The following is a 27,765-nucleotide window of genomic DNA, read 5'->3' on the forward strand; positions in this document are numbered from 1 at the left end:
ACTCGGACACGCGACAACACGGATACACCTTGAGGACTTCACGCGAAGTGGCATCAGCCAGTCTCAGAAGGACAAATACCGTGATTCCACTCCTGTGAGGTACTCAGGACAGTCAAAGTCGGAGAGAAAGAAGAGCAGCGGTGTCACGGGCTGCGCACAGGGAGGACGGCGGCTCAGTGTTTAACAGGAACCGACTTTTAGTTTGGGAAGATGGAAAAGTTCTGGAAATGGATGGTGGTGACGGTCACAAAACAACGTGAATGGACTTCAGGGCCACTGAACTGCACTTAAAAATGGCTAACATGGTAAACGTTACACATATTTTACCACAATTAAAAATCATTTATACGAGGGGCTTCCCTGGTGGCGCAGTGGTTGAGAGTCCGCCTGCTGATGCAGGGGACATGGGTTCGTGCCCCGGTCTGGGAAGATACCACATGCCGCGGAGCGGCTGGGCCCGTGAGCCATGGCCACTGAGCCTGCGCGTCCAGAGCTTGTGCTCCGCAACGGGAGAGGCCACAACAGTGAGAGGCCCGCGTACCGCAAAAAAAAAAAAAAAAAATCATTTATACGAAAGGGAGGGAGAAAGCGATAACAGCAAAGGGGCTGAAGACGTCCGGCCACCGTCCGTAGGTATAATGACCACAGCCCCAGGCAGGCGTCTCAGCAGACACACACTGCACACCCCCAATGAGCGGGCTGCACGTGAGGGTCGGACCCTCAGGCTGTGACCCAAGCCACCGAAACAGATGGGGGAGGGATGGGCATGACCTAAACGACTGCAGGGCAAGAGGGGGTCAGGACGTGCTTTGCTAACAGGTGAGAGAGGTTCAGTTTCCCCCCTCACTGTGTCTCCACTCATCATTCCAGAAGTACAGCATCACCCACCCCTGCTTCCTGGAACCCCACTTAAAGGAGGAAGCCTCACCCACGAGCCCCCGGTGTCAGCCATCACCCCGCCGTGCGGCTCCTGCAACAAAACCAGCCTGGGGGCGGCCAGATGCCCCGCGTCAAGGAGGAGGCCGACAGCATTAAATGCCCGGGTTCCTCGAACAGACGTCCTAGCAGGCAGCGGATGACGGAGCAGCACTCTGTCTGAGGGGACGGGTTCAGGCCAGTCCCACCTAGACCCACACCAACCTCTGCTGGGTGAATAAAGAGGCAGGGGAGGAAGGGGGCCGTCTGCTACGGGGTGGGGGGGCCACTCAGGCTGGTGACACCGGCCGAGGAGAGGGCCCAGGCTCTCTGCAGGATCTAGAAGTCAGCCAGACTTAAAGGGTGGAGTTTAGCATGTTTTCCCTTTGTGTTTAGATATTATACAACTGTTAAAGCGAAACCTGGGCTTCCAGAGAGAATTAATTCCTGAGTAGGAAGCGATGGACAGTGACAACCCTACCCTTTGGGGACGCCCGACAGGGACCTGCGCTTGTAAAGCAAAGGCCTCTTTTTCCACCTCTGGTGTTCAGCCCCAGAGTCGCGTTCCTTCCCTCTGACGTTTCTCCCACAAATGGCACAGGCACTCGGGAAGCAACTGTGACGGCCACGTGTCGGAGAATCAGGGCACCGCTGGCGTCGCGGTAGATGGAACGTGGATTTGGCAGGGCCAAAGGTCAGGCCACTGGGTGGTGTTCACAGATACCACCCAGGGTACAGACCCGGGGCCTAAAAGCAATGACGGTGATGCCAAAATCGAACACGGAATTCACCAACCTGGGAAACCAAGGCCTGAGCACCAGGGCGGGACCTCCTGGGCTTCTGACGGCTACCATCAGAGGCGGGGTCCCACGCGGCACAGATGCAGGGGACCAGGCGTCCTGGTGACCCAGACTGTCCTGAAAGGCCCACTCCCGGGAAACCCAATCAAATCAGGGCCCGGGGGCTTCCCTGGTGGCGCAGTGGTTGAGAGTCCGCCTGCCGATGCAGGGGACACGGGTTCGTGCCCTAGTCCGGGAGGATCCCACGTGCCGCAGAGCGGCTGGGCCCGTGAGCCATGGCCGCTGAGCCTGCGCATCTGGAGCCTGTGCTCCGCAACGGGAGAGGCCACAACAGTGAGAGGTCTGCGTACCGCAAAAAAAAAAAAAAAAAAACATCAGGGCCCGGGCGCCCTGGTGGTCAGCACGGTTTTACCGAGAGGAAGAAGCACATATCTTCGAAGAAAAAGATGTGCTCTGAGACCAGCTGTTCACCAAAAGCCAGGCTGCAGTCCGCATCACCGCATGCTCCGCCAGCAACCGCCCTGAACCAGCGAGAGAAGTCGGGCCTCTCCCTGCACAGGCCCACCTACGTCAGCATCCGGGCGCCCCGGGCCACGCCTCACGCCGAACTGCCGCTCGCCGGCCTGGGCGCAGGACGCACTTGCACCTCTCCAACCTCACGCAACTCAGAAGCACAGAAATGGCAACCTGCCAACCCCGTTAAATGAAAAACAGGAGAGAGCAAAGAGCACAACTGGGGTTTCAAGGGATTCCAAACATTCTCTTGCATAACACGCACCCGGAGGACAGGGTGAGAAGGGCTGAGAGGCGGTCAGCTGGGCAGGGCCCGGCTGGGGCTCTCCCCAGGCCGCAGCCTCGGCTCCAGGGGAGTCAGGGCGAAGCTGGGGAGGCTCGCTCTCTCCACGACACCTTTGCTGACCCTGCACAAGTTGGGGTCGGTACGAGTTGAAACTTCTGGCTGCCCCCAGCACCCAGACGACGGGCTGAGCGTTCACGACCCCTCCGCCCGCCCGCCCCCAGAAGGCCCAGGGGCTCCATCCCTGGCTCCGAGCGGAGTGGGGGGCCGGGACCGCCCAGCTCACGCACCTCGATTTCAGCTGGTGCGGGCTCCTTGCTGAAGCACATGTTCATGATATTTCTTGCTGTTCGGTAAAAAGTCGTTAAAGAAACAGACCTCCCCTGAAAAGAAAACAAAAACAAGAATCAAGCGTAAGAAACAAAGAAGAGCCAGGACCCCAAAGCAGGCCACCTCGTCACAGGCCCCTGTGTGACGCATCCCTGTGACCGGGGGCTGGGCCACGTCTTGAGTTGACACGAGCAGAGGCGGCGGAAAAACTCCCTGAGAAAGACCCTCGGTGCCAACAAAGGAGTCGGAGGACCCCTGGCCATCCAGCGCCGGGCCAGACCCCACCCCCAGCCAGCAGAACGGGGTCCCACGGGAGCCCTGGGTGCGCTGCAGGGTGCCCTGCTGAAAAGCTGCTTTCACTCCCTGGAGCAACGGGTGCAACGTGGCAAGGGCAGGAGAAAGTCTGTGGCCGGGGGGGAAACCAACAGCATCAAGTCAGACACTGGCTGCACCTCGGGACCGGGGACCCCGGGAAAGAAACTTGGGCGACGCCTACACCCACCCTGAGGGTCCTCACGTGAGAACCGGCCAGATGAGCAGCCTGGCCTCGTAGATGTGCAGGGGACAGAAGGATCCGGCCCTTCTCTGCCACAGAGCCACTCCCCGTCCCCCACGCCTCCCTGGGACAGCACACAGGCCCTTCAGATTATCTAACGTCCCCTCCCCACCCCTGCACGCCACCCCTTCCTGGGAATGTTAGCAAGGGCAAGCTCACTGGGGTGACACATGGCGGATACGCTTTGTCCTAAAGGCAAGCCCTTCACTCATCCCTCACCAGGCATGCTCACCCCCTGACTGTGGAAGTACTTACTGAGCACCTACTGTGTACACGCCTGGTTCTAAGGGCTGAAGATAGAGCAGTGCTCAAAACAGACAACGTCCCTGGCCTCGTGGCGGCCTGGAGAACTCTGACTCACACAGAACAGCTGGGAGGTGGCACTAAGTGCGAGGAGCCGAAGCAGAGGGGCAGGGCCGCAAGGCAGGGAGGGTCTTGCTCAGGGAGGGTCTCCCTAATGAGGCGATGCTGGAGCATCCCCGTGAACAGAGCTGCAGGTCTAGGAAGGGGGCAGGCCCTTCTTGCCTTTGGAAGGACAGTCAAAGCACTCCGCTTGCAGACCCTGCCCTTTGCCTTTACTCTTTAGCTCTGTAAGTAGCATTCTAACTAAAAGACTGCTGCGCAAGTCCAAACCTCTCCTGACGTGCCGTTCGTTACACGATAAAATTCCAACTGCTACAAGGAACCTGATTTTGTGTCAACTAAAGCAAGGTGCCTGTAATGCAAGGCGATGACACCCAGCACACCACAGTCACTGCCCCCAGATGCTGAGGGGGCTCAGAACCTGCAGCCTCGAGCTCCCGGCCCCTCGGCGCACAGAGGTGCCATGGAGCTCTGTCACGGCCACCAGACCGCGGCCACAGCTGTGGAGACCCGACCCTGGCTGGGTCCGGTAACAGGAAAAGCTCTAGGCAAGCAGGCATCTCTCTCCAGAAAGGAGGGCAGGACTCAAGCCTAGGAGAGAATGAGAAGCGAGGCAGAGAGTGGCCAGAGGTGGGACCTCGGAGCGGGGACTCAAAGGGAAGAGGCCAAACTCAGGGCAGAACCGCAGATGCCCGACGCGTCTCCAGACCAGGCTCGTGCGGCGGGAGCGTGACCACCAAGGCCTCCACGGGGCCCACCCCACCCCGGAGCCTACGGAGCAGATCGCTGCCGGAGCGGTGCAGGGGCAGTGCCCAGTCTGTGCCCCCTCCCAGCCCGGGTCCCCACCGCCCTGCAGACACAGAGCCAGGACGCCACCGCGCTCCCCAGAGGGCGCCTCCTCGGAATGGCTGGGCGGTTACGGGATGCGGCAGAAGCAGGGAGCCTCCCCTCCCCCTCCCCGGGAGACCCGTGATGGCGGACAGAAAGGAGCCGGCAGAGCCGAGCTGGGCAGGCTGGGTGGCAGTGGGGGCGTGTCCGTCAGGAGCTACAGAGGGCCTGGCCCCAACGGGCAGCCACTCCAGGATGAGGGGGTGTGGCTCCCAGGCTGCACCCCTGGCACACGGGCACACATGTGCGCACACAAACCCATTTAATGGACAGGAAGCCCAAGGCCACGCGGGCAAGCGACTCCCCTGGCTGGGCGCCCAGTAACCTCGACCGGACACCCAGCCCCCTGCAGACTGCAGGCGCCTCTCTGTGAGAAACGGAGCCAGAGCCGACTGCCGGGTCTCGGGAGCCTGATGCAGCGGACCCCGGGCCCGCATGTGCTCCCGAGGCCCCACGCCCAGGCCCCGCCCGGGGGCCCTACCTTGTATATGCACTTGTGGAAGTCGCTGAGGATGCCTCTGTCGTCCTCCTCCTTCACCACCTCCTTTTCCTGAGCAAAGAGTCGCCGCCGCCCCGTCTTGAGCTGCGCGGGGCCCACCTCCTTCAGCTTGCTGCGGAAACCGTTCCTGTGGGCCACGCCGTTAATGAGCCCGTTCTTGGGCTCGAAGCGGGGCAGTGGGTGGAAGCGGTTGTAGTCCTGCTCCGTGTGGCCCTCCAGGGGCCCCTTGCGCCTCTCCAGGCTCTCCTTCTCCATCAGCACCTCCTTCTCCAGGCGCCGGTGCTCCTCGGGGGACAGGGAGTCATAGGAGAGCAGGTACTGGCAGTAGGCCTCCTGCAGCTTGGCCAGCCGGTCCTGGGCGGTTTTGGGGATGCGCAGCATGTCTGCTAGTTTGTTCCATTTTTTGAGGTCAGTCACTTGCTGCATGCCGCCCATCTCGTTAATCAGCCGGAAAAAGCAGGCCAGGTCGAGCTCACAGCCTCCTGGGACAGTGAGGGAGGAAAACACAGGGACAGTCAGTGAAAAGGCCCATCAACAAGACCATCCTCCATCACCCAAGAGTCCATGGGTGCCCCGTGCCACAGATGCCGCCAGGCCCTGGGGTCAGAGCAGCAAACAGAACAATCTAGTCTACAGGAGAACGGGGTTTAGACCATCTTGGGCACTAGGACGATAAACAGAGCAGGATAGGCTGAGAGGCGGCCGTCTTAGGAGGGTGGTCAGGGCAGGGAGCCCCGAGGAGAGGACACTTAGGCAGAGGGCTGAATGGAAGGAGAGACGGCAGAGCAGATCCGCGAGGAGGACGAGTCCAGCGTCCCCTGGAGCAGGGGCAGGGTGCACACGTCTCACACCCCAGGAGGCAGGGTGATGGAACAGGGCATCCTGGCTGGGGCTGGCAAGGCTTGGGTAGACAGCCCCACCCAGCCATACCCACGAGCCAGCGTCACCCGGAACAGCTGCGATGTCGGAAAGTGTACACACGCAGCACGTGTTGTCACTCCCAACCCCCCCACACCCCCAGCGCACACGCACACGCACACGCACACGCACACACACACAGTAACTTATTTTCAACCCCCTCCCCCAGGATTTCCGGGCAGCAGGCAGCACCCACCTCGGGGCAGGCGGTGGTCTGTCCCTCAGCTCCTCCCATCACCACTCACACAGAGGGCTGCTTATCCCAGGTGTATGGGCTCGTTTTCACTATGCCCCTTGATCACACTGTACAAAGCATGTCAAAACTCAGATGTGTCTGAATGCCCGCCAAGTGACTCTCTCAGTGGGACCTGGAAAATCAACCTCCCTTTGGCCAATAAACGGGGAAGAAAATCTTCCAGAATAACCATCCACTGGCTGTTAGGAGGTAAATACTCCACAAAACGGTAGGTGAGCAAAGTAAACATTAAGAACGTTTAGCTCTTTAAAGGATGGGGATACGTTTATGTAAGATAAATGAACGGAAAAGCAGCAGGACTCCTGAGAGCAGCACGTGCACGCTGGCGGCCGGGCAACTCAGGGCTGCCTCAGCCAGGGAAGGGCGAGCGGCAGCCCAAGTCCATCTACTGTGCTGGTGGGACGCTGGCGCTGGCTGTGGTCAGTGCAGTGGGGGCCACGTCGAGGAGGAAACTCGCCCCAACCCTGGCCGGGAGGGGCCTAAAGCCCAAGATTCCAAGATGCACTCCAGGCCCTGCTCTCAACTGGGGCATCTCCTGGGGCTGCCCGCACACCACCCGGACGTGCCGAGGTGAAGAGGGATGGGAGTTACCCCAAGGGGCTCAGACCACAGGCTGACCAGAAGGGAGGCAATCACTGTTATTCAACAGCAAGGAGAAAACTGACCCAGTACATGCAAATCCATTATTTCACTCCTCACCTGCTATCATCAACCCGTTCTCAGGACCACGAGGATGCTACGTGACAAAGTGCCGCCTTCCCAGAGAAGGAGCAGCTGCTCTGTGGATTCTGGGAAATTCCTTCAAAACTACCAAGTCTCGGGCTTCCCTGGTGGTGCAGTGGTTGGCAGTCCGCCTGCCGATGCAGGGGACACGGGTTCGTGCCCCGGTCCGGGAAGATCCCACATGCCGCGGAGCGGCTGGGCCCGTGAGCCACGGCTGCTGAGCCTGCGCGTCCGGAGCCTGTGCTCCGCAACGGGAGAGGCCACAGCAGTGAGAGGCCCGCGTACCACACACACACACACACACACACAAAACTCCCAAGCCTCTCACACTGCAAGGAGGCTGAGCTCAGAGCCACAGCCCGAGGCCTCTGCGGGTAACGGTCCAGCTCAGCTCCTCTCCTGGAAGCTGACGACGCTTTACAGCTGGGCTAACAGCGACGGGTGTGAACACACACACCACAGTGTCAGGTCCTCGCGGCTTCTGGTGCCACGGGAGTCAAGGTTAAGGAAACCCACTCTGAACAGAAGATCGCTCTCTGCCCTCATGACGTCACCTGAGCACACCACCTGTCCCCAGAAGACCCGCCGTCCCCCCCTCCCCCGGGCAGGCTGGGGGACCCAAGACGTCCCACTGCAGCCCCGACTTGGTGAGGCTCTTGGTCACCCTCGCAGACAGCGCCAAGCTCCCGAGAGGCTGGCACCTCCTCAGCCTGTTCCCACAGCCCTGTGTCACCTTCGACCACATCCCGACAGTGGACCACAAACCAAGAATTCTTTCAATTTAAGTGATTCTCACCTGCTGAGAGTAATAATGAAACCTCCATCTTACAAGGAGCCCTATCTTACTGCCAACTCTTGACACCTAAATGACCGATAATATCTCCTCTGCTCCCTGCCTTTAAAAAGTTGTCCTCTCCAACTGGAGGAGGGACATGCCCTGTTCCTGTCGAGGGTCTAGAGCCAGAAGGGAAGCACGTGACTCACCTGGCAGACCCAAAAGGAACCCCACTCCGCAGAACTGCTCATCCCTGACAGCGTGAGTTAATCCTGGAGGCTCAATAAGGGGAGAGGAAGAGGGAAATGCGGATTCCAAGAGCCATCCGTGGGCTCTGCCTGGGGGCCAAGGGTCTTCACAATAGCTGGGTGTATGTTCACAAAAGCAGTCACCAAGGAGAGCTCTGCTTCAGTGACAGCCAGAGCTGTGCCTGCTCTCAGAAGTGTTCCCGGACCTGTGGGCTCCACGAGGGCCCAGTAATCACCAGAAAAACTGAGATGCAAGGACAGATAAGCAGACAGAGATAAATGGGCTGAAATGTACCCCACCCACAAGAGTCATATGTTGAAGTCCTAACCTCGGGGCCGCAGAGTGTGACTGTATTTAGAGACAGGGTCTTTAAAGAGGTAATTAAAGTAAAATGAGGTCACCATGATGGGTCCTAACCCAATATGACTGGTGTTCTTGTAGCAAGAGGAAGGGACCTCAAGAACGTGCACACACACCAAAGACCACGTGAGGACACAGGAGAAGGCGGCCGTCCACGAGCCAAGGGGAGAGGCCTCAGGAGAAACCAACCCGGCCAACACCTTGCTTTCAGATTTCCAGCCTCCAGACTGTGAAATAACTTCCTGTAGGTCAAGCCTCCCAGCCTGCAGAACTCAGGTAAGGCAGCCCCCAGCAGACAAATGCACGGGGGCAGCGTTCCTGCCCCTCTCGCCGGACACTACTCTGGCCTCAGCAAGGCGGCCCGCAGCTCGGGGCAGCAGGGGTTGCCGAGTGTGAGAGCGGGGGTCACAGGACCAGCCCTCCATCTGTCCTGAGCACCCCGCGCCTGCAGAAAGGGGGGCCTCAGACTCCTCCCGGGCCAAGAAGGGCCTGGAGAAGCTTAAGCTGGGGCAGACACCATGGGACGGGGGGGCCTTACCTATGAGTGGGAGCTCATCCATGGTGATGCCCTGAGATCTGAGGTGCTTCTTGATGCAGGCCAGCCGCTGCACGTTGGGGCCCCAGCGCCGACCCAGCTTGTGGATGTGCTGGATCTGCGTGACGAAGCGCATCTCGTCGTTGAGCTTGCACTCGGGCCGCCAGTCCGGGGGCGGGATCACCCTGCACATGCCGTACTTCTCCACCTGAGGGCGCACCGACTCGATGTAGACGAGCGGGTCGTGGAACTCCTTGGCCGACGGCCGCAAGACGGGGATCTCGTCCATGGCCGCCCACCCGGCCCTGCCGGCCCCCTTCTCGGCCTTGGCCGTCGCCTCGTGCGGCCGGGGCAGGGGCTCCGATTGCGAGGTAGAACGATTTTCACAGGGGGCGCCGTCCGGCTTGCCGTGTGCTTGTCTGCCCGGCGGGCCCTTGCCGGCCGACACCCGCTTCGGCCGGTTCCTCTCCAGGCTCCGCTCGGGCACCTCCTTCTTCCCGTGGCCGCCAGGCGGCACCTTCTCCGCGGGGGCCGGGGCCGCCTTCCTGCCGGGACCCTCCGCAGCACCCGCCTCCCCCTTCATCTTCTTGGGGGGCGACTGCGGCTTGTCGCCCAGGGGCGCCTCTTCCAGCCTCCGCTTGGAGTTCCGCAGACCCTCCCTCAGCTGCCGCCCCCCGCCCTCCTTAGTGCATGACTTTGGGTTCAACCTGCCACTGACCTTGAGGCCATTGACGGTGTGCCCGGTGGACTTGGACGCCCCCCCGAGGGATAGCACCTGTTTTCGGGTTTTTGCATTGCTACTTTCAGTTTTCCCTGAGATTGTGTGGTTGACAGCTGAACTGGGCTTGTGGTGATTAGGTTTGGTTTCCTTGACCAGTTCCCTCTTGGCTTTGGTGTATGTGACAGTCCCCTTCGTCACCGTTGCAGTGTACTTCACAGTTTTGGACGGTGAAGGTCTGACTTCGCGCATCTTTTTGGCACTGGCTGCACTGGTACCCAGAGATGACATTCGAGTGACTCCGCCGACCTTAGAAACCTGGGAGGAGCAGAGGGGGAGAAGGGGAGTTAGCACCTGTCAGCGGGCACCGCCCCACGCCCGGACTCAGCGGCCGGCGCCCGCTTCTGGGAGGCAAGGCAGGCAAAACACACAGCCCCGAAGCCAGCTCTGAGATACTCGCTCTCAGGATCTCCGCAGGACGAGGGGCCCATCCTTCCGCGCAAAAACACCAGCCAACCTGGGTGCTGCCCAGGGGGTCTCCTGGGTGTGTTGTAACATGCACGTTTGCCGTTTGAAACTAGATGTTTCCCAGTGAGGACCCTCAACGTGCCTGCCAATCACCTGCCACAAGTTAATAACAACACCCGACAGCAAGGTCTTGCTGGTAAGGGGGCAGACACACAGACACACGCCTGTGCCAAGAAAAGACGTGGCTGCAATTCTTCCTGTGCTCCCTACAGCAGCACGATCTGCCCGCAGAATTTTAAAATCCATGCTCAGTAAGTAAAAAACCAAACAAAAATGCTACGGAAACAAAGGAATAAGAGCGCTCACGTGGCTCCGGTGCCGGTCCCGTGCCACGCCTAGAGGTGTAGCCGTCAGCCGTGGGCGTCTGCCAATCAGTCACCGTGAGACGGGCCCCAGGGCACCTCACTGGATACACCTCACCTCTCTGATGAAGCAAAACAGGCCCGACCCCTTCTGCACAGACGGCTCCCATTTCCCGCCCCTACAAGCGTCCACATTCGGTCCTACGGGAATTTGGTGACCAATCAGCCTCTCTTCACAGCCATCTTACAGCTTGGACACCACAGTAATCTTGTGACACACAAAGGTCACCCTCATGTATAAAAAGAAGCCAGCGAGTGACAAGGGTGGACACCAGAAAAGCACTGATTTCCAAAGGATGACAACGGGCCCAGCGCAGGAGCTGATGCGGACACCGCTCTGGTGCGGACACCACATCACAGCTCTGCCTCTCAGTGGCCTCTGACATGTCATTTACCATCCTGGGCATCGAGTTTGCACATGCAACCAGGGATACCAGGGTTACCTGAGCAACACCACCTCCCCAAAAGGCAGACTAAACATTATACACGCTCACTGGGAAACAGAGCAGAAACAGCAGCTGCCTTTTCTCACCAATGGGCCCAGAGAAGAAGGTGACCAAGAGGAGGGCCTGGGCTCCCCAGCTGGGGAAGCCATGTGGCACCTAAAGCAGTTCATGCCTCCCCTGTCCACACCTGACGCACCCACCCCTGGGACCAGGTCCTGGAGGGCAGGGCCCGAGTCTCAGCGACCTCTGCACTAGGCCCAGGCCCAGCCCAGGTCGCTGGGCCCCATCCCCAGAGTCTCCCATCCAGTAGGTCTGGGATGGAGCCCGAGAATCTGCATTTCTAATGAGGTTCAGGTGATGCTGAGCCTCACCCAAGGACCTACGTTGGGAGCCACGGCAGCAGACTACCAACAGAAGGTTACGAAAACAGAGAAAGGAGAGAAGCCCCCGGACCTGTGTTTCTCCATTCGCCAATTACACGCGGTCCAATGAAAGCCATGAATTCTTGGTGTGAGATTGTGTGCCATGAGCCAAACCCGGGGCGTTTCTGGGGAGCCAGCCTTGGTTTCTGGGGAGCCAGCCTTGACTTCTGGGCTCAGTGAGGGCCCAGACCCCACTGGGGAGGGAGAGGCCCAAGAGAAGGCCCAGGAACTACGGCCTGGATGCACCAGTGCTGGCCACTTGAAAATGAAGCAGGACTCAGAATGAGCAGGTGGTTTAGAATACGTAACAGGAAATGTTAAAACAAAACCAGAACAGAACTAGCAGCCTGGCAACAATAAATTAAAAACAAATTTATAAAACCAGGGGCAGGGGCAAAGACAAAATTTCCACGATAAGTACCACTAATTTGGAATAGGATGTACAGTGAGGAATGCAAATATCCACTGACTAAAAACAAAACAAACCATTTAGAAAAACTAAAGGAAACAGTAAAACCCTGCAGAGGCTCACAGAAAGAGTTTTCCATCAGCAAGATGCTCAGGGATCTACATCTTCAGAGAAGACACCCCTCGAAGCCCTCAATCTGTGGTTAACCTGCTCTGACTCTCACCCAACTTACACATAAGCAGACGCAGGGCACCGCTAATCCCTTCTTGAAGATAAGGATCCGCCAGCAGAAACGGCAACCACTGCACAGTGGACACCACCAACCAGCTCCTGGCGGCAGAGCCCACCACCAGCCGTCATGTCTTGCCGAGGTTTAGGTTCAGTGCCTCCCAAACCCGGGAGCCCAGAGAACCCCTGGGGAGCTTAAAAATAATGCTGATTCCAGTCTAAAGCCCTCCCCATCCAGATTCTGACCTAACCGGTGAGGATGGAGAAAGGGGCTCAGTGTGTGCAAGTCCCCGACAGCTCTGCGCTCCCCCGACACGGCTGTGCACCTGCAGGAGGCCGGGAAGCCAGGCTTCCACTCGCCCAGATTCTACCTGGAGGAACAGCGCAGGGCCCCAGGTCAATCCAGTCCGGCTTCTCGGGGCCACCTGATCTCCTGGCTCACTGTCGTACAGGAAATTCCAAATTTTCACATGGTGGAATTCTGCATAACTATTTCACCATCTTCAATGGCAAAAAGATCATCTTCTTATTTACCTCTTTCTATAAACACAGACGCCTAGTCATTGGCCTGTGCTTGCCTCAGGGGTCCAATGAGTAACTGGTACCAAAGGAGACAAAGCTATGGACCGAGGCACTGTCTCACCTTCACACTGGGCGTCTCCCCAGCCACCGCTCTATTCCACCATGGAGTAGAGCCCAACACTGTTTCACCTCAACACACGCCCAGGCCACCTGGCCAGCCCACCACATGGGCCTGCTCTCAACTCTACACATCTGGAGGAAGTGCTGACACGGGGAGAGGGGTCACTGTAATTCACTGGAGAATCAACACGCAGGAGGCAGGAGGCGGGAGGCAGAGCCCTCTGGGGGGCAATAAAGGCCCTTCAGCTGAATAACTTAACATCTCTTCAAGGTGTTCCTTCTCAGCTCAAGTGTGGGCTTCTGACGTTGCACCCCAAAGCTGTCACCCAGCTCTGCAGGAAGTGGGGTGTCTTGACCCACCACCGCCCACCCGGCACCTGTAGCTCAGGTTACCCCTGTCGCACAGACATGAAGCGGTCCTCAGTTCAACCAGAAAGTCAACTACCAAACTCCCATTTCCCACTAGAGGGAGTCATTGAGTCGAGTGGCTCTGCCCATCCTCTCAGAGCGGCAGCAAAGGCGCCCAAGAGAAACACTATTGGTTGGGGACAGTGTATTTGGACTTTAAAATTCAAATTAAATAGCAAAAGAGCCTAAATGAACAGAATCCACTGGACAGGCAGAGAGTTACGGACAGGGAAGGCAGGCCTGCTGGTGTGGCGGGCACCTGCAAGTTAGTGAGCAGAGGCACACGGCTGACGCAGCCCTGCTCTCCGAAAGGAACACCTGGTCCTGGTCGGAGCCCCGAACCTTCCCAAAGCACCTGCCCCCTCCCCTCTGCAGGCCACCTGACCCAGTCACAAGCACCACGTGACAGAGGCGCAGTTCAAACTCCCCGCAAGACCTGATGAAGAGCACGGTCAGACCTTCCACATTCTTCTAGCTGAGGCGAGTCTCTCCATTTCTCTCTGGATGCCCATTTTTCATTTTCCAGAAGGTTAAAGAATACGCCTCACTCTTCGGTCTGAACAGCTCGGCCTCCTCTCTCCATCCGACTAGGCCAAGACTTTTTCCAGCTGCCATACATTTGAGTGTGAAAACCTCTCCTCAAAGGTGCCACAGCGCAGCAGACCCTCCGCCGGGCGTGTCTGCCCCGCCACACAAGCTGGTGGTTTTCTCCCTCACGTTGCAGCTCAGCCTCAGCGCAACAGATGAGAACGGGAGGTGTACCAGCCGGGGGCAGCCCCACCACCCACGTCCTCCACCTCCTGGCTTACCAACCACACACAGCTGTCTGCAAAAGCCTCTTCACGACACGCTTGGAAAACATCTCCACACCCTCTCTAGGTGTAAGAATGGTTGTTTCTCCATCCTCAATTTGTTATTTTTACTGCACATTACGTATGTCCTGTTCTAAGGAAGCACTCGACACCTACCACACACCCAAATCATCACCCAGGGCAGCTGCAGGGCTGCTGCCCATGTGTGGGTGTCACCTGGCACACCTGGAGCCTTTGGGAGAATAAAAGCTGGAGGATTAGGGAGGCCCCTCACACTGAGTTCTCATGCTCTGAGTCTCAAAGGCCGGGGCTTTTATGAAGCTGAGCACCCCACCCAGCACCGTGAGAGGCAATGTCCCAGCAAGAAGAGTGAGCTCTCGGTGCACTGGGACCAGCAGGGCATGGTCACTTCTCAGCAGCACCCCTACATAGGGCACCCCTCCACCCTGGCAGCTGTACTTCATACAATCACTGATCTTTTCTTTCAGGCCGACAGAAAAAAATTAATCATATCTGACATTACAGATCCGAGTATTCTCTGGGCCTCCCATCTTTTATGCAGTTGAAAAGATGAAAGGTCAGATTCTAATCACTTGCATCAGGCCATTACAAAGGAATCTACAATGGGCTTCTATTGACCTTTTTTCTTAGAGTACTTAACTAATGGGATTTGATGGTATCAAAATTATCCTTTCATTTCTCACAATGTCCCTGGGAGAAGGGTTGGCATCATTGGCTCCAGATGAACAATAAAGCTCAGGAAGGTTAACTATTACAGCTTAAGTCTCGGGTGAAGGTCGTGGTCAGAGCCCAACTAGACCTGGGAGTCCTGGGTCATCCCACTCGGCTGGATTAGACGGGGGAGGGAGGGCAGGCAGGAGGGGGTGGGACGGGGACGGTTACACCCCACCTGCAAGACCTGAACCCAGAAAGCCGGCCAGGCTCCTACAGTCACTCAGATGAAGTCTGCCCTGCTACCCAGGTCTCCCCTCCATCTTCCACACTGCGTGTAAAAGGGGCCACGTGAGCCTGCTGTGGGTCGAGGGGATGGGGCCATCCCAGGGAAGGGGTACCTTCTACTCCCCTCAACTCTCACCTCCAACTGCAAGAACTCCTCTTGTTCAGTTACAAAGGGAAATCCTGAACTGAGGGGCAAGCGCTGGGGGCTGAGGATGAACTTGGACCAACCGAGATAGGGGTTTACTCAATCCAGCCTCACGTGTAAAAGAGAGAGAGAGAGAGAGAGAGAGAGATTATGGTTCTATGTGAATAAGGTCACACATTCATTCCTCACTGAGATTCCTGCTCCACAGATGGATCCCTTCCCTCTCTAGACCCCCTTCTGAATTGTTCTCTTTCATAAGCAAAGATCTGGAGGAAAGTTCTGCACAAAGGCCCGTCCGGCCAACAGCTTTGGAAATGGAATGGGGACTCAAGACACCAAAGGGATGCTGCCTCCTATACTTTATGTCCTGAAAACCGGGTACCCAGCTCAGGGGCGGCCAATTCCACAATCACGCTCAGGTGTTCTCGTGAGGAAAACCGTGAGGTTTGTGTTTCAGGAACAGTGGGCAACGTTTAAAATATGCAAAAACCACCTGTTTAATCTCAAGATGACACTTCAGAAGCACTAAGTGGCAACCTGAGGACCGTAGAAACATTAACAGGAGGATTCTTGCCTCGTCCACTCCAGCTGGAGAACCGAGTGATATGTGAAAGCTAAAGGTTAAGACTAATACTACGTGTGTATACACACAATCCTATGTATGTGCATGCATACAGCTACATATTCAGAGACAATGGTCCCCGACATCATCAAGAATGAGAAAGACCATGGAGAAAGAGCAATTCAACAGGAGGCATTCCAACCTTCACACCACAATGACCATCTATCTATTAGTTCTCTCCACAATGGTGCGCGTCAGGGAATCTCCAGGCAACCCGCGCCTCGCCCAGAATCAATCGTTCCAGATTAGAGTCCTCAGTCTATTCTAAGGAAAGTTTTAACTGTATGTGACAGAATTCCCAGTGTGGAGAGCGCATCTCTGATCCCCATGGCTCACCCACTCTCAGATGGAGTGAGAACAGGAGCAGAGCGCATAACGAAATGCCACTGGACCAGGGTGAGAGCCTCACTGAGCTCCACACCCCCTCCCAGGTGCTGAGAACTCTGTCCAAGGGCAGGGAGAGGCACCCACAAAGGATCTGCATTCTGGATGTGACCCCGAAGTCGGGGCGTTTGGCGGGGGGTGGGGGGGTTGGCGCAGAGCGTGTGCAGCCTCCGCTAACCCTGAGGGCGCAGGACGGAGTAAGTGTCCCCCACGGCTGCACCCGTCTCATCACCGCCTGGAGGCCTATCAGAAGTCCTGCCGCCAGCCACCAACGTGTCCGTCAAGAAGCACAGGGGACACTCCAGGCCATGTGCAGGCCTGTTCCAAGGTAACTTGTGGCTCCCGGCCTCACCTGGTGCCCGGGGCGCTGGGGCGGGGGAGGGGTAACGAAGGAGTGTTCCCTCCCTACCCTTCTAGGGCAGCCCAGCAAGCGAGGGTCCACTGCTGGTGGCACTGGGTGCCGGCAGCACCCTCCAGGGAGGGATGCAAACCCCCAACGGCCCCGCCTAAAGCATCCTCATGGTAGGAGAGGCGTGTGCACTGGCACCTCTGTGCCCAGGCCACCCCCTCACCTCTGAGCGTCCCTTCCTGCCTTCTGAGCTCTGGAAAGACGGATCTCTCAAGGCTACTACTCACATTCCCCCTTCAGTTAACTTGATGAAACGCGGCGGTGGCCTCTGGCAGGAAGGCCGGCACCCTCCGGGCCAGACCATGATCCCCTGGCGGCAGGGCTGGGCTTTACCTGTTTCCGTAAGTCCTGAGCCGACCGATGCAGAGGGGGGTGGTGGTGAGCGGGGAGCCCCCTGGCAGAGGAGCCCGCGGAGGGGGCCGCTGGGGGGTGGCTCGTGGAAGCCTGCTCCCTCCGGCCGTCGGCCCGGGGATCACTGTGCTTCTCCTTCGCCGGAGTGGCCTCTTTGCTTTTGTGTTTCTGAACAGGTTCCTTCTCCCGTGATGACCTGCTGGAACCATTGAAAACTGGAAAGTAAGGAGAGAGGAAGAACAAAGTCACTACACACGATGCTGCCTGCTGCCAGGTACCCTAAATCCCCCAAAGACAAAAGGAGAAAGAAAAGGAAAACATTCTGGACAAACATCACATCTCACACGCTCTCAAGACCCAACCTCAAGTCAAAACAACCACCACGAAGGACAGGAATAATCCTAAACACAGACCAAAAAATATAACTTTTTGTTATAACTTTTTTATGACTTTTTGTTATAAACACATCCTAGGAACTATCTGCTTTGGTTGAAACCACTGAAAAATCCATTTAAAAAAATCCCTACAGGGACTTCCCTGGTGGTGCAGTGGTTAAGAATCCACCTGCCAATGCAGGGGACACGGGTTCGAGCCCTGGTCCGGGAAGATCCCACATGCTGCGGAGCAACCAAGCCCGTGTGCCACAACTACTGAGCCTGCGCTCTAGAGCCCGCGAACCACAACTACTGAGCCCATGCACAGCAACTACTGAGCCCACGCGCCACAACTAATGAAGCCCATGCACCTAGAGCCCATGCTCCGCAACAAGAGAAGGCACCACAATGAGAAGCCCGCACACCGCAACAAAGAGTAGCTCCCACTCGCCGCAACTAGAGAAAGCCCGCACGCGGCAACAAAGACACAACGCAGTCACAAAAAAAAAAAGAAAAAATCCCTACAAAACAAAAATATAAACACACACACACACACACAAAATACACAGTAGCCCTGAGAATATCAACATAACACCTTAAACAAAAAGAGAAGAATTAAAATGAAGAAACCAACACAGGGGCTTCCCTGGTGGTGCAGTGGTTAAGAATCTGCCTGCCAGTGCAGAGGACACGGGTTCGAGCCCTGGTCCAGGAAGATCCCACATGCCGCGGAGTAACTAAGCCCGTGTGCCACAGCTACTGAAGCCCGCATGCCTAGAGCCTGTGCTCCGTAACAAGAGAAGCCACCGCAATGAGAAGCCCGGGCACCGCAATGAAGAGTAGCCTCCACTCGCTGCAACTAGAGAAAGCCCGCGCGCAGCAACGAAGACACAACGCAGCCAAAAATAAATTAATTAATAGGAAAAAAAAAAAAGAAACCAACAGTCACATTCCACGAACAGGACCACCTCATGTATAAAGATAGAGGGGATCCGAAAAAAGAATATATTCTTCAGTTTAAAGTAATGCATTTAAGGCTGCAGATCTGCCGACGGATATGGGTCAGGACACAGCTGCTTCACCTGACCCCTCAGTGACCAGAGAAGAGGGACAGAGAGGCACGGGCGCTCTGAGCCGGACCCGTTTCTATCCCAGGAGTCACAACACACATACAAGTATTAAGTGTTTGCCGACAGCCCAGGGGCCATGGTCAGGCGAGGAAGTCACAGCCTCTGAACCCAAAGGGACTGGACCTTGTCCTCACGCCCATTTTACAGAGGACGCCAGTGGAAGGCGAGTGCCGAGCCCAGGCCCTGCTGCCTCCCAGGCCCACCCTCCTGTCCCCAGGTTGTGCTCAGTGCTGCTCCCTGTGTGCCTGCTGCACACCCCCGAACCCGCTTCAGGGAGTTGAGAAGAGGACAGCGGTGCTCAGGGTCCTTACAGCAAACTTCATCGCGTTGCTGCCGAGGTTTCTCCTCGGTTCACAGCCGGGACTCGCACTCCAGGAAAGACCTGGTGGGCCCGGCACTCCTCCACGGCATCTACAGGCCCTTCACATCTGCTTCTCTGGTTCCCATAGGTCGCCCCCACACCCGCATCCCAAACCCCCTGGGCAGGTGGCCTATTTCTCCAGGGAAGGAGGAAGGATGCCCCATGCTTGGCTGCCCGGCCCCACGAGCTCCACGCGGAACAGCCAGGGAAGCCAGTGAGCCCTTGCGGCTGTCATTTTAAAAAGGCTCCTGGGGCTTCCCTGGTGGCGCAGTGGTTGAGAGTCCGCCTGCCGATGCGGAGGACACGGGTTCGTGCCCCGGTCCGGGAAGATCCCACGTGCCGCGGAGCGGCTGGGCCCGTGAGCCATGGCCGCTGAGCCTGCGCGTCCGGAGCCTGTGCTCCATAACGGGAGAGGCCACAGCAGTGAGAGGCCTGCGTACTGCAAAAAAAAAAAAAAGGCTCCTGGAGTATTTCCTGACAGAAGGAGCCTTAAAAGGTCACTGTGCCCACCCGCCCACTGGGTACCTCCACTCCAAGGCTACCCACCCCCCAACCAGGCCTTGCAGAATGCCAGGCAGAAGTCACCACAGGACCAGGCAGCTGTAAAGAAAAACTTCCGCCTCCTTTGAGTTGAAACCTCTTCCTGAAGCCTAAAGACTCAGAAGGCAAACCCCCTCTCACACTGGTCCATCAGACAATAACGTATGTCTTCCAAGGACGCCCTCCCCAGTGCCATCAATGCTTTCTTTGTCCCCCCATTTGTCTAAGTGGCCTTTAAATTACATTTATGCCTTGTGGATTGCAAATATTTTCCTCTTTTTTGCTTTTCCATCTGTTATGTTGCTAAATCTGCTAACCCACTTTTTAAGTTTCTTAGCTTCGAAAGTTCTCCCAGGAAGCTGGTCAGAGGTGGGGACTTGCTTACACGCAGCCAGCAGCACCCCGCAAGAAGAAGAAGAAAAAATATCCGAACATGTTTTCAGATGGTATGACATTCCTCTAAGTTTCCCCCAATTGTTTCTGATTCGATCGCTTAGATTTGCTTCTTTAGTGCACCTGTTATTACACCGTATATGGTGTAACACACAGATTCATGTTTTCCATATCTGGATGGGCTGTGAGCCCTGATCTCTAAAGCTGCTCGCAGCCCCAGTGATGACACACTCTAAATAGATGTTCAATACAGATGTAAGGACCACGCCACAGCAAAATATGGTATATGATCCCGTGTTGTGCAAGGCTCTGCTGGTTACTTTGTTACAGAAAAACGGAGCGCTTCAAATGGTTGGCATTTATTCTAAGTGTAACTAACTACACGTTGTCAGAATCCATTCATCATACCCAAGCTGGCGCTATCTGCACTCGCCTTCCAGACAAATTAGAAGCAACATCCATAAGAAGTCATACTTCAACGTGATTAAAAATCAAGCCAAGGAACATGAATCTAGGCAATTCTTGACCGTTCACCAATTTTCTCAGGCAGTGAACATAGCTCCTTTATTGAAACAAAGCACAGGAAGTTTCATCTTTTTATTTTTAATCTTAAATACTCCATACTTTCCTGACCTTTGCTACTGCCACCAAGATGAGCAGTGTGCTAATACTAGAATTACTTACTTCTCTGGTTACAAAAAAAATTTATTCTGGGGGTTGGTTCCCTTTCACAAGCTTGTATGAGTGCCTCAATTCCCAGCCCTACTGCCTGCACCTGGGCAAGCTGTGTAAATCCTCAGTTTTCTCGCTGAGGCTGAGGACCACACACTCCTACGTGGAGAGTGTGCAGTGCCCTGTCTGGGTTCAGCAGGCACTCGGCACTGGGGAGACCTTACTGCTGCTGCCTCTTTAAAAGGACCGTCTCAGGTTATTACACGCAGATTGTGGCCAGAGCTCTTCTTCTGGCCTCCCACCCTCTCCGCAGATGCAGTAGAAGAATGGGCTTCAATACAGCCCAAGGGCAGGCCTAAGCCGACTCACCATAACCTCCTACTCGACCCGGCTGCCTACCACTGCCTCCCAATATCCATTTCATGGGAAAACACAGGCGGTGCCAACGTCCTGGCCAAGCAAGGAAAAATATGATGCTGAAACCACAGCCCTCGTTGTTCTACCAGCTTAACGAGCGACCTGACCCATGGGGGACCCACAGACCCTTTCAGGGGATCCCCTAGGTCAAATGTACGTTCTTAATTATCCTGAGAGTATTTACCTTTTTTACTGCGTTAACATTTCAGTGATGGTAATGGCTAAAGGTGGATCAGCCATCAGGGTAATGCAAACCAACATGACCATGAAATACCACTTCACATCCCCTAGGACGGCTATGTTCACAAAGATGGATAAAGGCAAGTGTGGGTGAGAATGCAGAGTGGAACCTTCAAACACTGCAGGTGGAAATGTAAAATGGTGCAGCCACTCTAGAAAACCATCTGGAAGTTCCTCAAAATGTGAAACAGAGTCACCATATGACCCAGCAACTCCACTCCCAGGTATGAGCACAAGAGACATGAAAAATATGTCCACATAAAAACATGTATACAAATGTTCAGAGCAGAAATATTAACAATAGTTAATAACTGGGGAAAAAATCCAAAGGTTCATGCACTGGCATTTAGCTAAACAAAATGGGGTGTCATCTATCCATAAAAAGGAATCAGGAACAGATACGTGCTCCAGCATGGACGAATCTTGCAGACATTATGGGACGAGAAAGAAGCTAAGGACAAAAGGTCACCTATTATAGGATTCCATTCCTATGAAATGACTAGACCAATACATAAGAGACAGAAAGTATGTTAGTGGTTGCCAGGGGCTGGGGAGGGTTCAGGAAAATGGGAATGACTCCTAATGGGTACAGATTTTTCAGGGTGAAGGCGATGAAGATGTTCTAAAGTTGACTGTGATGATCATTACACAACTCTGTGAATATACTAAAAACTACGAAATTGTACGCTGTGGGTAAATTTTATGATATGTGAATTACATCTCCATAAAACTAAAAACAGAAGAAAACCAAAAGAAAACGTCAACAGGTAGCAAAATTCAACACAAATCAATGCAGTGGCACCAAACTAAATGAACAAATATTGGTAATCTTCATTACCATTTACTAGCAGTTAAAAAAAAAAAAGACAGTTTCACTTTGGAAAGTGATAAACCAATAGAAATTGTTAACAGTATTAAATCTCAACCCTGGAATACACATACTTTGTGTGACAAAAACGGAACCACAGGACTTCCCTGGTGGCACAGTGGTTAAGAATCTACCTGCTGATGCAGGGGACACGGGTTCGAGCCCTGGTCTGGGAAGATCCCACATGCCGCGGAGCACCTAAGCCCGAGAGCCACAAATACTGAGCCCATGCACCACAACTACTGAAGCCCGCGTGCCTAGAGCCTGTGCTCCACAGCAAGAGAAGCCACCACAATGAGAAGCCCCCGCTCACCGCAACTAGAGAAAGCCCGAGTGCAGCAACAAAGACCCAATGCAGCCAAAATAAATAAATAAATAAAATAAATAAATTTACTTTAAAAAAAAAAAGGAACCACACATAAGGCATTTCTCCTGAATACCAGTATGACGACTATTCCTAGGGAAAAGCACTTGTGAGATCAAGTTGTAAGCTAGCTGCTTTTTCATGGAATGCTATTTTTACTTGAAAGGACAACCGATGCAGTTATTTGTCAGCCATTTTCTCAAAAATGAATAAAGTGAGGCTGTCAAGGAAAAAGTAACAATGTTTGCTGCCAACGACAGAATTCACGATTTCAGGCAAAAATTACAATTCTGGAAAACGTGTATCTGCCACCATGAGTTCGACGGCCTCTCAACACTTAAAGACTTTCCCGATGAGTTCAGTGCAGAGGGGAGATTCTTTGAAACAGCGTAACGGAAGGTGCCGATGACTGGTAGGGGTGGATAACCCAGTGAACCATTATTTTCAAACAATCAATACAAGACATTACAAAATTGTGTGTGGGTCAGAGAGCCATTCGAGGGAGAAGGCAAACCAATGGATGTTAACGTAACAGAGCAGGAGAAGCTCACCGATGTCGGTTCAGATGATGGTAACAACTGACCCTGAAGAAACTACCACTGGTTGAGTCTGGGTGTGAAATCAAAGAATAAAATCTTCACAAAGGCTCCTCCCTCTTCCAACCACCTCTTTGTCTGAGACTGATTTTCTTCGTATATGACTGAATGCAGAAGCAGACCTAAGAATCTAGCCATCACCTCCTAGGCCAGACTTCAAGGACATCTGCAAAAATGGAAAATCATGCAACCCTCCTCTCCTGTAACTTTTGGGGTTTGGAATATTGTCCCTTTACATGACAATGTTCTTTGTGTTAACATGTAATGGGGGTTTGTGTTATTTTTAAATGAGTAAATATTTCTAAATTACCTCAGTCTTTAATTTTAATATGGTAAATATCAATAAATACAATCCACAAAATAAAAGCCTCCTGGGGTCCCTCAATAGCTTTTTAAGAGCAGAAATGGGTCTTGAGACCAACAAGCCTGAAACCAGCAGGCTGGATCACCTTTTCCGTGGTTTAATTAGCTACACCGTGGTTTACTAGAGGGTTTGAGGGCCCCTGTACTTATGTCTAGACCTACAAAGCCCCCAAAAAGCTCAGGCTCTAAAATGAAGCTACTTAAAGTTGAATCCAGATAAATCATTTGCTAACTATCTGACCTTGGACTGGTTTCCTGTCCAAGCCTTAGTTTCCCAATTAACTACTTATCTCATAGGGTCACTTGGAGGATTCAGTGAGAAGATATTAGTTTAGAAAGGATCTTTGCGGCAGCAGTGGGCAAGCGTTAGCTTGTAAGGATCACCACACCACGACCGGGTCAATGCCACATGGGCATCAGGGCACCAGTGCTCACGGTTTTGGGGGCGAGGCCAGTTGCTAGAAAGAGACTTCAAGGAGCTTAGTTAAAAGCTGGCACTGTGGTTAGCCAGCAACATCTTTCTGAGATCCGGGGGCGGGAGGACAGAGCCTTCACTGTCATTATCTGTACCTGAAACAGAACGCACAACTCTGCTTCTGTTCTAATGCCCTGTAGGAGCTCTGACACCACAAACACCAAAAATGACTCCCTAGGAAAACACTGTGGGGAAAGGGGACCCTGATCACAGACAGGAGAGGCAAGAGGGAGGCACGCGCCCTTCACGTAATAAACCAAAGCGGCTGCTCTGTGAACTGCAGCACAAGTTTCTACTAAAGACTATTTTGATCAGATGATTGGGAAAGGGGAAGGTTTTCAAAAATACAAAAATTAAAAATTGAATCAAATTAACTTTGATTTGCAAACAAAGGGAGAGTTCTCAAAGGAATCCCCGTTCTGTAACCGCCTTGCTGTTTACAGCAGCCATCCACCCAAATGGCAAACACAGCCAAAAAGCCAACTCACGTGTCACTGGGAGGTGGATGGGGGGGCGCTTGTTAGGTGAAGATGACGGTGCCTGAGACGAGGTGTGTTTTGTCCTCAACAGCTCATTAATTTTAAGTGTCGTGGGAACCTGCAGTTTTGCTCCTCCAAGTAATTATCTTTTGTCTTAATTTGTAAGATTCTCCAGAAGAGGAAAAGAAGGGGAAAGGAAAAAATATTCACTCTCACAGGAAAAGCCTAAACCCTGTGAACATAAGAGACAGAAAGTTCGAGATGTACAGAGGACACACACACACACACACATTGTCTCCAATTAAAAGAAATAATTGGACTCATTTCTTTAAGGAGAGGAAAAAAGCATTTATCACGGCGAACCATATTAGGAAATTGTTTTGTACTCAGATACAAACACCTCTGCATTAATGAACAGAGACAAATATATTGATTTGTATATACATACTCTGAAAGTTAAATGGTCTGTAGACAAGGGTTTCCACACCACAGCGAGCAAAACCTTTAAATCCAAAGGCTGCTATTCTGACTTAGGGTCACTTCAGAAGGTAAGGTTTGCTCCCAGAAAGGGATGAAAAAGAAACGGGCAAGAAGGCACTTTAGAAACATCTTCACCAGCAAAATCCCACGATCATCTGTAAGGTGGAAAGCGATGCTTTCCAAGGAGGAACTCACGTCTACAGCTCCAGAGTCTGTACTAAACGGTGTTCCCCCATCTGACTCTGTCCGCACAGATCCGGACGAGATTCCTGGGGGATCCACAAGGCAGTCGATAAAACGCTGATCATAAGGTCTTTAAAACCCTCACTCCATACACAACCTCTTGGAGGGACAGGGATAGTTTGGTTGCGATTTCTAGCCACCAGGTCCAAACACATCTATGCCTGAATTCCCACAACTACAAAACAAACCAGCTGCCTGCCCTTATCTGCCCTCCAGGAATCGCTGAAGTATTCAAAATAAAGTATGTAAAATGCTATCCGTTCTTCAGAGAAAGGAGCTGTGCAAATATAAGCAAGTTGGATCTTCTTAAAAGCGCCTGCTGTAACAGCAAAGACCCACATGTGCAAACAGTCACTCCCTCTCAACAGAGCGCACAGGTCAGCAGCGGCACTTCTACCTGCCCCCTTCCCCTGCCAGAGCCGGGCGCCCCAATCGTGCTAATTATTTGTGCTGCCAAAGGCACCTCATCTGAATGACAGCAAGCCTTTTATTAGGTGAGCAGGAAAGAGGACTCCTTTCTTGGCATCTGGCAAAAGTCCTATGATATCCTGAGATGACCCAGCACATCTAACCTTCACCTTGAAGGAGAAATACAAGAGCCATTACCGAAAGCTGGGCCGGAAGGTCTGCCAGCAGACACACGATGCACAGGAGGAAAGAAGAAGCAGGAAGCTGAACGTGGGACTAACCCCCAAATTACCTAAAATAAGACCCGTCCCACCCCCAAAACAAATCGAAGGGACAAAAAAAGAATCGCTGTAAATAGAGAAGACTGTGCTACGGAAAGGCAAAGAGAAGCACGCCACGTTTCTGATCTGCAGCCAGATATTTAAATGTAAGCTTCGTGTCATTACAAGGCGTCCTGACTCGGGGAAGACAGACTCCATCAATCGGCTGGCACGGAATCCTTGTTACTGTACAAAAGCCGCACTTGCTCCCTGGAGCCAGTTCAACTTTGAGTCACTATTGTCTGAAAACAATGGAATGTGTCTGCCAACCTGTGCCAACAGTTCAAAAGGGTTTTAATGCCGCCTGTGTTGAGTGCTGTAACCCAGTTTGCCCTGGGTAAAAACCGCTCCACTGACTTAGCTACAGCAATCACGTGTCAAGGTAGAGAAAGCCAGGACTTGTAGGTCAGCATAAGCCCCACGAGGATCTCACTCACGCTGGGAGCCCAGCAAGGGCTGAAACCTACAGAGGCCTCCAAGCACCCTGCGCCAGTATCACAAGCAAGTTCTACTGGTTTACACGGAATTTGCGAAAGCCCTCTGGGGTTTCCACTCAGTGAAATCTTATCACTTCGGTTACGTGTGTAACAGGAAACAAATCTCTTGAATAGAAGTTTTAAAGCAAATTGGATTTTCTTCTCTTTGTAAGAACCTGACTCTGTAGGTCATACAATGTTTTTCCTATCAAAAAACTTGGTTATTACCAGGGTTCCAAGATCTAGAAATGTGAATACATGATGGATACTGATGTAACGTACCTGACAGAGTTAGACAGATTTGCCAATTAAACACGTTTCTTACATAGGATCCTAATAACTGCAGACACCAAAGTGTGAAAATGGCACATGACCTTTATGAGAATACAAAGATCAGGGCATCAGAAAGACCATCAATCCAAATGAATGGCTTCTGTCATTGAAAAATGGTTTCTTGGCCCCCTTGGCCCCCAAAGGAGCCAAGGAAAGGACAAGACGGATGGCCAGATGGTGCCTGACCGCGATTCAGGTGGCTCCATGGCTCTTGCATTCTCCAACATGCCATGGCAGGGACAGAGGACTGCCTGGGCTGAGGGCCTGTTGGGAGGGTGGGCAGTGGTCCAAGAGGAATCTCATACTTTCTCACCCTCCAGAAATAAGACAGAGCAGAGAACTATGGGTTATACTCAGAGGGGGACAAGCGTCAACTCTGAAAGAGCAAATGAATGAACTGATTTTGTAGCTCAGGGTTTCATAAAGTCCTGCGATCAAGGATATGAATTCTAAAAGGCCAACCACTTCCGAAGTGAATGGCAAGACTCCAGCCCACCTTCGGATCTGAACAAGGAAGCTCTGACTATTCACAACAAACTGGGGGAGAGAGACACCTTGACTGTGTGCACAAGAGTTAAACTGGAAGGCACTCCATGTACACAGTCACTCTACAAGTTACAGAAGAATTGGTTATTTGCAGAATAAAAATATTAGTACAGAAAACCAAATACAGAAATATCTGCATTGTAATAAGGACTGTTTTCAAGGTTCTCCAAATAAATTCTGTAGATCTGCTATGGTACCACACCAACCCCCCCAGCCAGGAAAGGAATGACTTTTGGAAATCCTATACTCACACTGTATAGTCTCTGGGAACAGCACAACTTCCCAAGTGACTAAAATGTCCCCTTAAGACAAGCCAGATGAATTTAGCTGGAAATACTAAACACTGAGCAGCTGGGTAAACAGCTCAGTGATTCAATTTATAATATGTATGATATAAACGTATCCCAGGCAAGTATGGACAACAAAATTGTTTGAAGATTCTGAAAATCGTTAATTTCTTCAGAACTGCAGAGTATCACAGTTCTTTAGAAGAGTCATGGGGCCTGAGGCCAGCAACAGGACAGTAGCCAGCACCCCCTTTCTGAGAACTCAGTCAAGCACCAGGCGCTGTGCTGAGTGCCTCTGTCACTCACTCATTACTAACAGACTTGTGTTCTCTTCAGTAAGCTATTATTCACATAGCACGTGATCCACTCATTCAAGGCAGACCATCCAGTGGATTCTGGCATATTCACAGAGTTGTGCAACCATCACCACAAAAATACAAGTTTAAAATGTTTTCATCACCCCCAAATGAAACGCCATCCCTACCCACTCCTGAACCCTAATGGAAAAGCCAGGTGTCCGTCCGCACACCAAACTACCAGGGGCCAGAGCAGTCCTAGATGTGTGTGTATATCCCCAAGGTCCCGCGTGGA

At 53.5% G+C, this 27,765-nt stretch overlaps 1 protein-coding gene across 5 annotated transcripts in view; it reads right to left on the reverse strand.

Annotated features, from left to right (window-relative positions):
• JARID2 (jumonji and AT-rich interaction domain containing 2) overlaps nucleotides 1-27,765 on the reverse strand; it is a 247,619-nt gene that overhangs the window by 14,184 nt on the left and 205,670 nt on the right. For all 5 annotated transcript variants that reach the window (XR_009543047.1, XM_060163650.1, XM_060163651.1 and 2 more), the window contains exons 6-9: nucleotides 16,792-17,024; nucleotides 8,967-9,999; nucleotides 5,130-5,629; nucleotides 2,802-2,894 (exon numbers count right to left, since the gene is read on the reverse strand). Coding sequence is in view for 4 of the 5 variants with exons in the window: in XM_060163650.1 (XP_060019633.1) it covers nucleotides 2,802-2,894; nucleotides 5,130-5,629; nucleotides 8,967-9,999; nucleotides 16,792-17,024 (1,859 nt within the window). In the remaining variant the exon portion in view is untranslated. The remainder of the gene's footprint in view (nucleotides 1-2,801; nucleotides 2,895-5,129; nucleotides 5,630-8,966; nucleotides 10,000-16,791; nucleotides 17,025-27,765) is intronic.

The sequence above is a fragment of the Lagenorhynchus albirostris genome, chromosome 10, assembly GCF_949774975.1.
Source record: "Lagenorhynchus albirostris chromosome 10, mLagAlb1.1, whole genome shotgun sequence".
Classification (NCBI taxonomy): domain Eukaryota; kingdom Metazoa; phylum Chordata; class Mammalia; order Artiodactyla; family Delphinidae; genus Lagenorhynchus; species Lagenorhynchus albirostris.